We start from the raw sequence: 16965 nt of genomic DNA on the forward strand, positions 1-16965 counted from the left end.
CAGTGATCTTAATTGCCCAGGTTATGTATGTGCATAACCCCTGACTCTTGCTTTCTTATTTGACCATTATTATTATCCTTGTCCTCGTTTTCCCATCCCCTTCAAAGGGCTTAGGGTCAGAGCCCAGTGCTGAAAAGGGTTTGGTTCCCCCTCCTGTAATACGAAACAGGAGACTAGTGCACTGGTCTCACAGTGGGCTAAGCATTGGTATGCTAACCAGAAAGTTGGAGGTTCTAGCCCCCAGCTGGTCCTCAGGAGGAAGAGGAAGTAGTCTGCTTCCATCAGGGCTTCCAGCCTTGACGACCCTCAGGTTTCCTGTCCTACAGGCTCTGTGAGTCGGGGTGAGAGACTTGATTTTGACATTTCCTTTAAGTACACAGGCGTGTGTGCACCCCCCATTTTACAACCTTTAATTATATAGTAAGTAAATCTCCAAGATATCTCTGTAGTAAGTAACTTAGAAGATACAGTTTGCAATCATTTTGTACATTGAAAGTATCTATTTTAACTACCTAGTCATTATAAAATCTTATAGTTTCAGCATTTTATTGCAAAACTAGAATGGTGTGATCTGGTCTGCTTTCTGAAAAGCTGTTCCATTTATAGTATTTTTATGTAGCAGATTCTTTCAGAATCTTCAAGAAATGAAGCCAAGGCTCCTTTCCGAAGGAAAAGGGAAGGCATGTCCCCCTCTACCTCTTCTGCCTGGCAGTATCTCTCTGTAGATAGGCCTTCAGCCGTGACAGCAGCTTCCAGACTCGACAGGCTGGTGAGGCTAGCTGCACTTCTCTTCCCTCAGACAGCATCACGGTGCACCGTCTACCCCCAGACACCAGGTGCCAGGAAGGTGCCAGAAAACGGCAGGTGCACCAGTGCAGACCCCAGAAATCGGCCTCTTAAACAGGCTGCTTCAAGAAACAGGAAATTGGCCTCAGTGAAGGGTGATCTAATTACCAGCATTAACTGTGCAGGGCTCGGCAGACTCAGCCAAGTTTGAAATCAGGAATCCGGTACAGAGTATTTTACAGCCCAGCCACTAGCGACAGATGTGAAGGCACTGAGACTTAGGAAGGGTAGGAGGCAGAATGGAGTGCTACCAGCAGTGGCAAAGATCATTCTAGAATGAGGTTCTAACCTGGTTTACAAGCTGGACTTCTCAGATGAACTCATTCACTCATTGCCGTTGAGTCGTGTCGCTGACCCTCTATTGGGATGTAAATCGCATAAGATGAGATTGCTCATCCTTCACCCCTAGAGCTGCTGGTGGATTTGAACCACAGATGTGGCCTCTGGGTTATGAGTACAGCTGCCTACAGACTAGGCCACCAGAGCACCAGACTTTAAAGAGCAACTTTATGATTAGTCAGGGGAGATCTGGTGTTTGGCTCCTAGAAAATGGGAGGCCCAAGGTAATCCTGCCTTAATGTGCTAGAACCTTGCTGGGGTTTATGTTCTAAGCGGTTCCTCTGTAGTTGTGGAGCGAGTATTTAAGGAAACTTTTAAGTATATGCAAAAGCAGACTCGGTCACTGCCATTGAGGGGAAGCTGACCGCTCCAGCTGGTGCTCGGAAGCTGTAAATTACACGGAAGGAGACAGGAGAGTATAAAACATTTTAAGGAAGGGTATAATAAATTTTCTGCACCCATCTCTTAGGACTGGTCCTGTCTCATCCACACCACCATCTATTCCCTCCATTCCCTGTTATTTGGAAGCACATCTCAGACATATTATTTAATTTGTAGATGTTTGAAGAGAGAACGTTTAAGGACATATTGCCTAAGAACGCATTTCAATTATATGCTCGAGAATTTAAGGTAGGCCTTAAAAAGCTAGGCTCTTCCTATTGGAAATTTTAAAGCAAGAAGTAGGTAGGCTTTTCTGGATTCTTATGTGCTCTACCTGGGAAATAAGGAACCTCCCACTCCTTGACTCTGTTACACTGGCTGTGTATTGTAAGGAGCCCTGGTGGCACAGTGGGTAGACATTAGACTGCTAACCGAAGGGTCATAAATCCCATCCACTGGCTGCTCCGAGGGAACGGCCTGGTGATTCGCTTCCATGAATACTCCCCAAAACACCACTGCCATTAAGTTGATCCCAGCCCCAAACAGCCCTGTGTGACAGAGTGGAACTGCCCAGGGGGTTCCAGGCTGGGGAAGTGTTATGGAAGTAGATGGCTTGGCTTCCTCTTTCTCCTGTGGAACAGCTGTTGGTTTTCAAACCACCTACCTTGTGATTAGCAGCTGAATAATTTAACCACAGTGCCACCCAAACTCCTTCCCATAAAGATTACAGCGTAGGAGCCCGTGTGCAGCAGTTCTTGCCTGTCCTGAGACTGTGAGTTAGGATTGACTCCTTTTGCTGACTCTTCATATAGCTCTGAAACTTGTAGAACAAGTAGACAAGACGGATGCCGTTGTTAGACTTACACTGTCTCTTGTAGGGTGTTTGCGTGCCATTCCCAACTCACAGCAGTACAAGACATCACCCTGTGGCACTTCTGGGACTAAACAAACAGCCAAGCTCATTGCTGTTACATCAGTTCCAGCTCTTGGTGACCCTGTAGGACGCTGAGAACTGCCCGATGGGGTTTTTAAGGTTATAAGTCTTAATGGAAGCAAACTGCTGTATCTTGCTACCGTGGAGGGGCTAGTAGGCTTGCACTGCCAACCTTTGGATAGCAGCTGAATGCCGTAACTGCAGCTCCACTAGGCCTGTTCCTCCTGGGAATACAGTCTACCTTTTTCTGAGCTGGATATTTGGACTCCAAGAAAATCCTGACTCACAGCTGTTAAAAATACCTGTGCGCTGTGAGTTATGCCCCCACTTAACCATGATAACGACTTAATTCAGATGCCAGTTCACCACATACTGCACAAAATGCCATCACCGTCTCTTCTCGGGGTACAGACATCTGACAGATGTCATCCACTCTTGACCTCTCGACCAAGCTGTGCCGCCTGAGATGAGCCGAACAGCGACAGTCTGCAGCCTAGTTGGCACTTTTATAATTGGAACGAAATGAACCTTTGATAACAGATTTTAATGGAATGGGCCAAGTGAAACCTGCAACTTTCCCTGTAATGATCTCATTCACAGGTATTCAGGCAGCACTCAATTATATAACCCTCCTCTCAAATGAGGGAACAGTGGGCTGGCTGATCTTGAACACCCCCTTGGACGAGAGGCACGCACCCTGTGATTAGCACACGGGGCCGTTTATTCCTGTAGCTGCAGCTCTGGCGGAAGGGTCTTTGTGGAGTCTCTGCTTCATCCCCGCGGCCGTCCTTGCCCTGTTGACTGTTCTCTCTGCTGGGGTATATTTAGTGCTGTACTTACTTTCTGTGCCCTCTCTGCTATTAGTTAGTGTACATGAGAGAGATTCCAGGTTAGTTAATGCTCTAAACTGATGTATTGTTACAGTAAGAAGCAAGGAAGACATTCAGCAGCTTAAGAGCCTTTGGACTGGAAACCCTTATGATAGGTGGGTCCCTCATTTTCAAGTTTTAAATGAAAATGTATGCTTGCATTGCTTGTCCAAATTTCCTCACCTAGGATAATGGTCAGAAGCCTGGTGGTGGAGTGGGTTAAGAGTTGGACTGTTGACTAAAAGGGTGGTTTGAACCTACCAGCCTCTCCCTGGGAGAATGGTGTGACAGTAAGCTCCCGTAAAGATTCAAAACTTAAACTTCTTGTTGGGTTGAAGGGAGCTTCGGTGGCTTAGTGATAGGGAGTTGTGCTGCCAACCCAGAAACACAGTTCAAATCCACCAGAGATTTTCTGAGGCATAGGTTTTCAGCCTTTACCTGGTAGGATTGCCCATCATGCACCATGCCCGAGGACACTTGGTGCTGAGGTAGTTCTCCCCTTCACAGACACTCATCACATAGTCCCCAGGTCTCCAAGAATGCCCCCAAACATTCTTTATACATTATACCCATTTATACATTTATACCCATTGTACAACTTAAGTGTAAATTAAAAGACAAATTACATTGGGAATGTCTGCTGTCAGAGACCTCTCCAAAGTACTGAAAAACAACAGTGTCAGTCTGGTCATGGTCTTTGCAATTACTTGCTATGCGTCAGAGAGCTGGACAGTGACTAGGGATGATAGAAGGTGAGTTGATACCTTTGAGCTGTGGTGTTGGAGAAGAGTATTGAATATACCATGGACTGCTAGGAGAACAAACAGGTTCGTCCTGGAGAGGGTGAAGCCAGGCTGCTTCTTAGAGGCAAGGATTCTGAAACTTCATCTGACATACTTTGAACATGTTGTAAGGCAGGATCAGTCCTTGGAGAGGGACGCCATGCTTGGAAGGCTGGAGGGAAAGTGGATGTTTCTGTCCGACTCATAGCCGACCTTCCAGTGGGTTCAGAGGCCATAAATAATGCAGGAGATGGCTCGTGTCTCTCCCATAAAGTTGCTGGTGGATTCAAGCAGCCAGAGGGCCATCTCCACCTTTGGTAAGCAGCCCGCTGCTGCCAGACTGCCACCACAGTTCCCTGCATGCATGACGTAAGTGCTAACCCGTAACATTGGAAAGAATAGGGCTTCAAACCCGTTAGTTCCTGATTAGACACTTTGCTGAGAAGTTCCGTTTTCCACGCCTGGTGTCCTGATTAACAAGATCCCCAGGTGATTTCTTATCAGTCCCAGGTGACAAAGATACCAAACGGGTTAGAAGCCTGGAATGAATATTTTCCAGGTTGTCTTATAATCTCACTTGATTTCTTGAATGGGCAAAAAAGATATTGGCGTTAAAATTGAGTTTAGCTGAATTCTGGTGTTTGCAGCTCAGACTTCGAGTGTGCCCTGGGTGGTTAAGGGCAGCTGTTCTAGGGTGCTATTTTTGTTCTATATGGACTGGAAGAGTTCTTTTTAAATTGGGTAGGATTGCAGGCCGACCCACAATGTTTTATCTTTGGAGGTACCAAGGAAGGTACTTCATGATGTGCAAGAAATTACCTAAAATAGGAGTCCATATGTTGATTGTTTACAGATTTTTTTTTCTTTAGCATATAATTCTGAGTTTCCAACCCTCCTAAAGTTCAGCCCTGATGACATAATGTATTGTGTGTTGCTCACCAAGACACTGCAAGTTTGAATCCACTAGCTGATCTAAGGGAGAAGGATGCACCGTTTTCCTTCCCTCAGGATTTGCAGCCTTGGTTTCTGTGAGTTGAAACTGACAGTGGGATTTGAGTTTTTGGTAAAGTTCATGAAAAGAACTCTAGTAGCACAGTATGTTGGGAGTTCCACTGCTAAACCGAAGGTTAGGGATCCAAATTCACCAGCTGCTCAGTGGGAGAAATATGGGGCAGTATTCTTCTGTCAAGCTTCACGGGCTTGAAAACTTGAAAGAGGGTCACTGGGCTTCAGAATCCGGGACAGTGGAGAGTGGAGCGGATGTTCATCAGGAGCCCTGGTGGCACAGTGGGCTAAGTGTTGCCTCTTGATCATATGTTGTTTCCTGAAATTCTTCTGTGTCAGCCAATTCTTTTGTGACTCTGTGTACTCTTCTTTTGATGCTTCCTGGGTCATTCAACATTCTTCTGTCAGCATTCTTAAGTATTGCAACTCCAGGTTTGAACTTGTTTTTCAGTTCCATCAGCTTAAGAAATGCTAAATGCGGGGAGAAGGGTGCAACAATGAATGAATGGAATCCCAAAATCTCTGTAGATGTTCATTGAAATGAAACATAAACAACCTAAATTTAAAAAAAAAAAAAAGAAATGCTAAATGAGGTCACCCTTTTGATTTTTCAGCTCCAGCTCCTTGTATATTTCATTATAATACTTTGTTTTATCTTCCCATGCTGCCCTTTGACATCTATTATTCAGCTCCTTGACTTCTTGATTTCTTCCCTTTGCTTTGGCTTCTCCGCACAACTAGCTTGGTACCATAATTAACACTCTTGGCACCAGCAGTCAGGAAATCAAGAGATAAATTGCACTGGGGAAGTCTGCTGTCAGGGACTTCTCTAGAGTACTGAAGAGCGATGATGTCATTCTGGAGACTAAGGTGCACCTGATACAGGCTATGGGCTTCGCAGTTACTTGGTATGTGTCAGAGAGCTGGACAGTGACTAAGGATGACAGAATAAGAGTTGATATCTTTGAATTGTGGTGCTGGAGAAGAGTTTTGAACATACATACCACAGACTGCCACGAGAACAAACTGGTCTTGAAACCAAGCTGCTCCATAGAGGCAAGGATTTTGAAGCTCCATCTCACATACTTTGGCACGTGTCGAGGAGAGACCAGTCCTTGGAGAAGGACATCATGCTTGAAAGGGTGGAGGGGGACAGAACAGGAGAGGAAGACCCGGGATAAGGTGGATTGACTCAGTGACTGGAGAAACGGGATTAGGTCAGAGACAGTGAGATTGGTTCAGATCCATTGTATATAGAGCCACTCTGAGTCACAGGCAACTTGATAGCACATAACAACTTCAGAGAAAGGTAACTTGGGACTGTATATGTTTTTAGAAAAATATTTTTGCATCCATAAATAAAATTTAAATAATCTTTAGCAAGACATCTTTTAAAGATTTCTTGACCCATTTTCCTTGACTACATATATGTTTTAATGATACGTTCAGTATGTATTAATGAAGTATTAAGTATTTAGTGTGTTTTCATTTTTTAAAAAGGTAAAGATAGATTTATTTCTCAAAGAGTTACTTACAAATTTCAAAACAAGCTAAATGATCCAACAATAAAGAAATGGTTAAAAAGATAATACACTGGCCTCTCCTATATTTCCTGTCAAGGAGGGAGGAGAAAGGAGGAAAATGTGCATCAGTGAATGAATAGAAGCCCAGCCTTTTTGTAAACTCTCATTAAAATAACATTTTTTTTCCAAAGAACATAATAAGAATAAGAACATAATAATAAAGGTGACTTTGACCTCAGGACTTTGATTTGGTGTTCATCTACCCTCTGTGGCTCCTGAAAGCTTAGAGTCATGAGAATTTGAAATCTGTTCAGTGTTGTTGTGTGCCGTCAGAACCAATTCATGGCAGATCGTCTAGTGAGTCTTCAGAGGCAGTAAATCACAGGGAAGAGATTGCTCACCCTCCTCCCCAGAGCAGCTGGTGGACTTGAACTGTGTGCCCTTGGAATTACAGTGCAGTTTCTTACCAGTAAGCCCCAGAGCTTTGTTCAAAGAAGGATTTATTTTTTTAAAAAAAAAGGATATTAGAGTATTTACCTAGGGTTTTTTTTTCTTTTTTATTGTGATTTTTAATGAAAGTTAACAGAAAAGTTGGATTTTCATTCATTCGTTCATTGTTGCACATTCAAAGAAGCATTTATTAATGAAAGTGAAGGCATGCTCTTCTGAAACATCATTTCTTCTTCTCTGTGATTGGTCATTAGTTAACTATATGTATACCCCACAAACACTTGGCTTTCTAACTAGGGATTCCTTAAGGCTTGGATTCCTGGCTAGCTCTCGACCTGCTGTGGGTCAGCACTGAGAAGTGGCTTTGTCTCTAAGCTGTCTATAAAGACAGTTAATAAGGGCCTACCTGCTAGTGTTCCTCAAATTTTCCTGTTACATCAAGTGCTGGATAGATACTCGAGTGCTTCAGGATCTGTAAAGAAAGCTGCAGCGTGCTCCAGAGATGCCGTGGGATTGTTTGGGGGAGCCTGGGCCGGCGTGTCTCCAGGCTCTGATCATCCTTGCCGTGACCATCACAGCGGCCTGATGTGAGAATGTGTTCCTGGTGCTGATGCTGTTCTCGGGCAGATTGCTTTGATTGTGCTTCTGAATAGCCTTTTGGCTCAGAATGTCACAGGGCAACAGCCTTCTTCACAGTTACCTAACTGCTGTAGTCAGGAACCTTCTAGAGGCCGTGTTGCTGGTTTCCCAAGGGACACGAGGTTTTAATTATGGTTCCTCATATCTTGAATTGACTTCCCTTCTGTGGTTTGTGCAGCCCCCGCTCACCTTTTAGTCTGCGCCAACTTGGCTTGATGTCTTCATTTTATGGACTTTTCTCCTCCCTTGTTAATATGTGGAATATTTTATAGCCCAGTGTTTGGGGCTGATCAGAAGAAAAATAAAGTCAACAATACTGTTTTTAAAAGTGGTAACTTAAATAACCACTTCAAGTTGCCTCATAAATTTCTGAGGTAGTGATTGAGAGTCCCTTTATTAGGACTGCTCAGTATTAAGGTTAAATAGCATGGCTTGTTATTGAAAAAGCCAAACCCACTGCTGGCAAGTGGATGCCAACTCACAGGGACCCTGCAGGGCGGCACAGACCCCCATGGAGCTGCCGGCGCTGTCCTCTTGACAGAAGCAGATGGTCATGTCTGTCTCCCCGGAGTGGCTCGTGGGTTTGAACCACAGCCAGTTGTGTAACCACTGTGCCATCAGGCCCAGACCTGTTCATTAGTCGTCTGAGCACGAGCGAGGAGCTCCCCACTCCAGAAGTGTGTGTGCTGTACAGTTAGGCTACAGCTTGGTGCAGTGAATTCTTTCTAACATGCAGGACTTTCATGTCTAGTAATGACTCACAGAATCATTATCACAAATCAGGTCACTGGATTTAACCTTCAGACAGCCCTGACCAAATATACCAGGAGTGGGGAGTGTGTAACGATAAAAAAACAAGCAAACAAACAAACAAACCAAAAAACCAAAGGGTGAAAAGAGAAGAAAAAGTAGTTTCACGTCTGTTTTGTGGTATTTAGTTAATTAATAGCAGTGCTGTCGGACAGACTAGAAGTGCCAGAGTAGAGTAGAAGAGCCCCGTAGGGTTCCCAAGGCCGTGAATCTCTCAGGAACAGGCTCCCCATCCTTCTCCCAGAGTGGGGCTGGTGGGTGGGGACCACCAACTTTGCCGTTAGCATCCCAGCACATAACCCCCTGCACCAGCACCAGCAGTCTGTTGACCTAGCGATTTACCGCCTTGGGAGTGTGGTTGTCCTCGCTTGGACTGGGGTGATTTGCAGCCTTGGAAACCTTACAGGGCAGTTGTCCTCTGACCTTTAGAGATTCTCCGAGTTGGATTTGGCTTGACTGCAGTGGGCTTTGTTTGCTTTGACACCAGTGTTGTTGTTATGTGCTGCCCAGTGGGTACTAACCTCGCTGACCCTCCAGCTGGTTTTCAGAAGCTGTAAATTGCATGGGAGGTGATTGCTCATCCTTAACCCACAGAGCACCTGGTGGACTCGATCTGCATGCCCTTGGCTTGGCAGTGCACCCTCTTACCATTAGGCCACCAGAATTCCTGTTTAGTGCCATTAAGGAAGAAGAAATACTATCAGACAAACCACCTTGACTTCAGGTCTAAGGATGCACAGAAACTCAGTGTTCAGAGGAGGTGGGATGAAAGGTGCTTCTTAGAAATCTACGGGACACAGCGTCTGTGCCCTTTGCTCTTTCAGCCTCCGAATCCCATTCAGCCTTCATTATTGGAGTCTGGGAGTGAAGCAGGCAGAAGAATAAACAGAGCAGCATGTGCAGCAGGCTGTGGGTGTTTGGAAGGTGCAGTCTCAGACTTGTCCTCACATGCAGTAGCTCCCTACCCCTCCTGGGGCTACGACTTACAGATGTGCACAGATGTGCTGCTGGGGCGCCTCCTCTCAGTGAGAAGCACCCTCCCACATGGCTTTTGAGTATCCTCATCTCTCCTGTGTTCAGTGCCGGGACTCTCCTTTGGTCCAAATTTTGTTGCTTTAGAATTCCCAGGTTCTTGACAGCACCAGCAGAACTAATTTCATAACACTTTGCAGATCCTTCCTCCTACCCTCTCCCTCCCCTCCTTCTCCACCCCCCCCCCCCTCCTTCACCCCCTCCCCTCCCTCCCCTCCCTTCCTTCCCTCTCTTCTTCTCCCCTCCCCTCCTCTCCCCTTGCCTTCCCTTCCCTTTTTTAATTCTACCATTAAAACCAAACAAAACAAACTGAATGCTTGTAGCAAGTGTTGGTGACTTTTTCCAACAGCCTGTGCTTTCTTCATGTCTAGGTAACATTTTGGTCATGCTCACCAATTTTTTTCATGCTGCTATTTTACATGTACCATAGACTACTGTGTATAGTATCAGTGTAACTTTTTCTGTGTATTGGGAAACCAAAAAAATCAGTGTGACTCACTTTATTGAAATATTTTATGGCAGTGGTCTGGAACTGAATCTCAATGTCTCCGGTTTCTGCCTGTATTATTATTATGATAATACTTTGTATTATTCTCAAGAATGGTGATAACACAGTCTGGAAACTGTCGAACAGTCACATTCAAAAATGGCTAAAACAAGTACATAGATAGGGAACTGCCAGAAGTTCAGGCAGGATTTAGAAGAGGCCATGGTACTGGGGGTATCATTGCTGATGTCAAATGGATCCTGGCTGAAAGTAAAGACCAGAAGAAGTCTGTCTGTGCTTTATTGACTATGCAAAGGCATTTGACTGTGTGGATCATGACAAGTTATAGCTGACATTGAAAAGAATGGGAATCCCAGAACATTTAATTGGGCTCATGTAGAGCCTATACTTAGACCAGGAGGCTGTTGTGTGTGAACAGAGCAGGGGAAAACTGCATGGTTTAAAATTGAGAAGGGAGTCTGACAGGGTTGTAGTCTCTCTCCATCCCTGTTTAATCTGTATGCTGGGCAAATTACTCAAGAAGCTGGACTCTGTGAAGAGAATTGTGTGGCATCAGGACTGGAGGGAGACCCATCAATAACCTGTATTATGCAGATGACACAACCTTGCTTGCTGAAAGTGAGGAGGACTTGAAGTGCTTGTTGCAGAAGATCAAGGAGTGCATCCTTTGGTAAGGATTGCATCTCAATGTCAAAAAAACAAAGATTCTTACCACTGGGCCTATAGGCAGAGTCATGGATGGAGAAGAGATTGAAACTGTCAGCAGCTTCATCTTGCTCAGATCCACAATTAACACCCTTGCTACCAGCAGTCAGGAAATAAAGAGATGCATTGCACTGGGAAAATCTGCAGTTACAGACCTTTCCAAATTATTGAGGCGTAATGATGTCAGTTTGAGGACTAAGGTGCATCTGATTAAGGCCATTGGCTTTCCAGTCACTTACTCTGCATCTGAGAGCTGGACAGTGAACAGGGATGACAGGAGAAGAATTGAAGCCTTTGAGCTGTGATGTCAGAGAAGAGTACTGAACAACGCATGGATGGCAAGAAGAACAAACAAATGTATCTTGGAGAGGGTGCAACTGGAGTGCTCTTTGGAGGCAAGAATGATGATTCTTCACCTTATATACTTTGGGCATGTTGCTTGGAGGGGCTGTTCCTTGGAGGAGAACATGATGCTGGGAAAGGTGGAGAATCAGTGAAGGAGAGGAAGACATGGCGACTGCTTTAGTGGGCTCTTGTGTGTTAGGAAGTGTGAAGATGGCATAGGATAGAACAAGGTCCAGAGTTTTTGGTCATAGGGTCGCTATGAGTCATACTCGACTCAGCGGCATCTAACAACAATTATGATTTGAGTAGAAGTTTACAGAGAAAGTTGGTTTTCCATCCAGCCTTTCATACACATTTGTTTTGTCATCAGTCACCGTTCCTGCATCACTTCCCTCATGTGATTCCCACTTCCATTCATCCATCTGTCCTCTCTCCCTCCCTTCCTTCTGAGCTTTCTCCAGGGGCCAGTGCTGCTTCACAGTTAATAGTTCTAAGGAGTGGGTACCCCTGGTGTCACTGTCACCTTGTAATTCCTCCATTAATTTTATAAAGTGCAGACTTAAGGCTGACTTCGGCCAAAGCCTGCGCCCCATGTGTAACTTTTCATGATGCTTACACAGGCTGCCTTTTGTGATTGAAGACTTTGAGCCTGAATGCATTTCATTCATCAAGACAGAAGCATGGGCTGTGTCCACAGTCAGTTTGGGGTTGAAGTTCCTTCTCATACACTTTAGTTTGACGTGAGAAGTGGGCTGGCACAGGCAGCCATTCTCCACCTTCCCTTTGGTGCATGTGGGCCATGATTAGCCATGAATTAAGTTTGTAAGAAAAGGTGGTTTTTTAGTGAAACATCAGTAACTGACTTACCATTATACCCCAACAAAAGAAAAGATTCAAGATTGCCCTAGATGAGGAAGGCATTTTCTGGGTGGTTGAAGGAGCACTGGGGGGTGTGGGCTGCTTCCTGAAACCTTGCCCACCAGCCACTCCAGTGGAGAAAGAAGAGGCGAGCTGTGTTAAGGTCACAGCCTTGAAAACCACGGAGGGTGGACATGATCTGAAGTAGACTTGAAGGCAGTGGGCTTCAGTCCCTCTCAGGTAATCCTTCCAGGTAATAAATGTGTACGCTCCACACAGAGGCTAACCCTTCCTGTAGAGGACCCTGATGACCACTAAGAGAACCCACTGCAGATTCTTCGTGTGTGTGTTTAGAGCAGCCCTTTAAAACACATAAAACTCGTTTTTATCGACCCTTGACCGCAGTTATAGAAATGCCAGGCTGTGGCTCTGGCTCTGACTCTGGCTCTGGCTGGCTGCCTTGGCGTCTCTTGTGACCAGGGCTCTTCAGAGAAGTAGCTGGTACTGTTGCTGCTTGTAATGCCAGAAAGTTGGAGAAGAGGAAAAAGGGTGGGACCGTGTCAGAAGAACCCAGTAGTTAGTTTGAAAGAGCTTTTGGTAGCTACACCTGGAACAGAATACCACATCTTTTTCCTATAGAGCAGAACAGTTGGTGGGTTTGAAGTTGCAATGCTTTGTGAGCAGCTAAGCACTTAATCACTGGACCACCAAGCACCGTTCTGTAAAGAGTCCAGTCTGGAAAACCATACGTAGCAGTCCCGTCACGTGGGGTCACTGCAAACCAGTATCAACATAACAGTAGGAATAAATCCCTCCTTGGCTGTGAGGCCATACTCATAGCAAGGCCTGGATGTCTGGGGGTGAGAAGGAGGAGCACATCTTCCTCACAGGAGAGTTCTAGTTAATAGATGTGGAATGAAGGAGAGCATGAGAAATCCCAGCAATACTTGCTGCAGGGAAGACCCAGTAGTGGATGCGGCAGTGGGCAGAGCGTGAGGAAGAAACAGAACACTGGCATAGCCTTAGAGAGTGTCTGGAGTGTGTTCTGAGAACTCGCAGCTGTGCTGGAGGAGCGGGTGCTGCCCCGGAGGGGCTGGAGGCTGGCATCCTTGCACACGCAGACCACCTCCTGGTCTTTCTCCTAAGGAGCTGATGGTGGGCGTGAACCTTCAGTACTGTGGTTGGCAGTCAGACACTTTAACCCCGGCCCCACCAGGGCACCTTCGGACTTCTGAAGACAACGCACCCTGCTTGCTGTTAAGTGACTCATAGCTGACTGTTAGGTTTCGAAGACTAAGTTGTACAGGAGAGTGCCCATCCTTCTTCAGAACTGTTGGTGCATTTGAATCGGCACAGAGGTCTCGATTTAGTGGCACAGTTCCCTGTGAACTGCACCACCAAGGCCTCCCTATTAATAATAAAATGCAATAATATAGAAAAGTTTTTCAACGAGGGAAAGGTTTTCCACTTATGTCAGGGCCCGACTGGGATGGAGGGGTCTTCAGAAGGTACTGCTCCTAAGTCAGGGCTGCCTGTGCCCTTCAGCAGTGTCAGCACTGCAGTGCACGAGGGAGGGACGGCGCTGTCACCATGGGGGGAAGTCTGAGGGCTGTGTGAGGCCTGCTCGCGTCTTGGAGCCTTCGTGGAGGTCTGCATCCAGTCCTGTATGTGGGGAGTGACACTGAGTGTTGCAGTCTCAGTTTGGGGCAGGTTTTTTGTGGCAGTGTGGGTGGGACCATTAGTGGGAACGCCTCAGGGGTCTGTGGGATCTGTGCACTATCCCAGCGATTCCTCTGCAAACCCAGGATGCGTTCACATAAAGTGTTACGGCCAACTGGCTCTCCAGCCTGGTGTGATCTTCGGCTTTACTGTGGGCACCACTCTGAGCGTCGGACCTGTTTCTATCCGGGAGAATGTACTGGTTCTCTAGTTAAGATTGACTCAGGGGTGCACCTGCTTCTAATACTCTTTATCTCTCGTTTCAGGGGAGGCGCCTGCTGCAGAGGTTTCCCTGTCCTTCGTGATTCTGTCCTTGTGCAGTTTAATGCTCCTCATTGTGTTAATTGCGAACTGCGTCTCCTGCTGCAAGGAACCAGAAATAGACTTTAAGGTGAGCACAGATGGCGGTCGGTGAGCCCTGTCTCCAGATGTTAATCAGCAGGGTGACTTGCAGCTGCAGTATCTCAGGAGCAAGGTGGGCACACTCTTTCTGAGGGGCCAGGTGCTCGGTATCTTCAGCTGTAGGAGAGCTTGTGGGCCGTACTCAGGCTCAGGCCTCTGGTCCAGCTTTACAGCAGCTGTGGACAGTATAGAAGCACATGGCCATAACTGTGTGCCAGTAAAGCTTCATGTGCACAAGTTAGCAGGAGAGGACCTGCAGCTGCGATCTGGGCCTGCTTTCAGAGTCAGTGGCCGAGTAACCATTTAAATGTTGAGCTGCTAAAGGAAAGGTCAGAGGTTTGAATCCAGCAGATGCTCCTGAGAGAATGATAAGAAGGCTGCCCGCCTCCTGAGAGATTACAGCCTGGGAGTGACCCCACCCTGGCTTATGGGGCTCCTGGGAGGAGGACTGGACAGTGTGGGCAAGGTCTTTGGTTTTGTGGTTTTGCTCAATGAGGAAGGAAGCGTGTTACAGGACTTGTGGGGCCCCTATAGAAGGAAGGTCCGGTTATAATAGTTTTGTAGATGAGTGTATTTATGGTTCATATGGTTGGAGAGTCACAGGGATTCCCTGTGTATCTGTAGTTCTCCCTGAAACCCCGAGTTCCCGAGGGTAGAGTCGCACCGGCTGTGGTGATGTCCTGGCCCGGGGAGGCAGAGCTGGAACGAGGCTGGGCAGCAGCTGATGACGGGGATCTGCCAGGAAACCAGTTGGAAACCCCAAACTAACGTTTACTGTGCCTGGCACATAATGGGGCTCAGTCAAGTACACGGGGAAAAAGAAATACTGATGCAAAACGGGGAGGAAAGGGCTCTTCATGGTCTGAAGTGACCCAAGGGTCCTGAGGGCACTGGACCAGATCAGGGGGAAATCCTGTTAACAACCATTGGCTTGGTGTGTATTTCACACGTGTGAAGGAAAGCTGCCTTCTGGCCAGACCTCCTTTTTGCTGGACATGGGAGTCATTTTGCTTTGTAATATTGCACTTTACAGATACAATGTTCTTTTACCAACAAAGATCTGTGGCATCCCTGCACTGAACAAGTCTGTCGGTGCCACTTTTCCAACAGCCGTGTTCATTTGTTGTCTCTTGGGTCATATTTTAGTCCTTTGCAGAATATCTCAAACTTTTTATCACGCTATTTCACGTTGCATAGACTGCATTATGTGTCGTAAACATAACTTCTGTAAACAGCCGGAAATAAAACTCAGATCTGAAACTCGCTTTATCGCATAGGATACTTGCCTTTCTGCAGGGTCTGAAACAGTCTGTCGAGTCTGCGGTGTGTCTGTGCCCCTTGATTGTCTTTGCAGTAGAACCCTGCCTGTTTGGGGACAAAAGAGTCTGATTCACAATGGCTCTGAATCTAGTTTCTGTCTCATGTTTCATGATGCCTCATTCTTGCCTCTGATTGTTCTAACTGAATTGAAGCAACATTGAAGCAGGAGTTTATTGTGATGCAGATTAAGGTTGGACCCAGGAATGTTTATGTTTATCAAGCTACTCCACATGATTCTTATGCCTGTGGCCCAGGTAGGTGCATGGCCAAGTAGGAGTTCCCTTGGAATTTGTTGGGTTCCTTTTTGGAGTTAGAACTCTGCTGTTTCAGAGCTGAATGGCCCCTTCCAGGTCCCATCTCAGCACATGGCTAAGTGGCCTTAGGATCACCTGTATCTTGTGGTTATTTAAGCAAGAAAACACTAGTGTGGCCATCAGGATGTGCCCAGCTCGCTGGAGTGATGCTGGAAGAGGCGGGTAGCTGTCACTGGAACCGTCCCTTTAAAGACTTCCAAAGCCTTAGTGATGCATCCTCAGCTTTCACATTGACACTTTGAGAGAAAGCACCAGTTTTTAGCATGTCTTTTATGCCCAAGGGCTCCAGCTTCATACTGGCCTTCACAGCTCCAGGCCTGGTCCTTTTTCTACCTGGCTAAGTCATTTCTCCGTTGTTAGCCTTTCCAGAGAAATCCTCTGGAGTCAGTCATCTCTCCACTGTTGTTATTTTGCTAGAAGGAGCCCTGGTGGCACAATAGATTCAGAATTGGCTGTGCTAATTGCATGGACAGCAGTTTGAATCTCTGCAGGGGAAAGATGTGGCACGATCACAGCCACCTTGGAGACACTATAGGGAGTTTTATGGTGCCCTGAAGGGTCACTATGAGTTGGAATTGACTTAGTTTTGCAGATATTGTGATGGAAATGACATTGCAGCCAGCCATGCATATACAATTAAGTTTGTTCCGATTTTAAGCGTGCAGAAAGATTTATGAAGGAGAGGGAACTCCAAAATGGATTACCAGCTCTAGTTATTTTTAAGTAATTCGGATTCCTAGCTCTTATAGCCTAGTGGCAAGAAGTTGCACTGTATTCCTGAAGGCACAGTTCGAATCTACCAGCTGCTCTGTGGGAGAAGGATGGACAGATTCCTCCCACGTGATTAACTGAGAACCTATGGGAGGGTGAGCTATGGGTCGGTTCCGACGCCGTGGTACACAACAACAGCAATAACAAACAGGAGTATTTCTATTTTTGTTACATGCCATGGTCATTTAAAAAATACTGCATTTATCATCAAACTCAGTTTTAACAGTTAGTGAAATGCATAGAATTTCTTTTCTTATCTTCCTTATTCTACTTTTGGGCTGAGAGAACACAGTCCAGTGAGTTTATTACTTGAGATAAACTTGAACTGGGGAGAAAAAGAAATTGACAGCAGTACATTTCAGGTGAGAGAATGAGTGCTACCAGTGTTTCTTTTTTTTTTTTTTTAAATTTTT

The 16965-nt window shown here is 46.0% G+C and overlaps 1 protein-coding gene across 1 annotated transcript in view; it reads left to right on the forward strand.

The window, feature by feature from the left end:
• LMTK2 (lemur tyrosine kinase 2) overlaps positions 1–16965 on the forward strand; it is an 88604-nt gene that overhangs the window by 14905 nt on the left and 56734 nt on the right. Inside the window, exon 2 of the mRNA XM_006889631.1 lies at positions 14012–14136. Within this exon, the coding sequence (XP_006889693.1) occupies positions 14012–14136 (125 nt within the window). The remainder of the gene's footprint in view (positions 1–14011; positions 14137–16965) is intronic.

Source organism: Elephantulus edwardii, unplaced genomic scaffold (genome assembly GCF_000299155.1).
Source record: "Elephantulus edwardii isolate Elephantulus edwardi_28Jun2011 unplaced genomic scaffold, EleEdw1.0 scaffold00080, whole genome shotgun sequence".
In the NCBI taxonomy this organism is placed as follows: domain Eukaryota; kingdom Metazoa; phylum Chordata; class Mammalia; order Macroscelidea; family Macroscelididae; genus Elephantulus; species Elephantulus edwardii.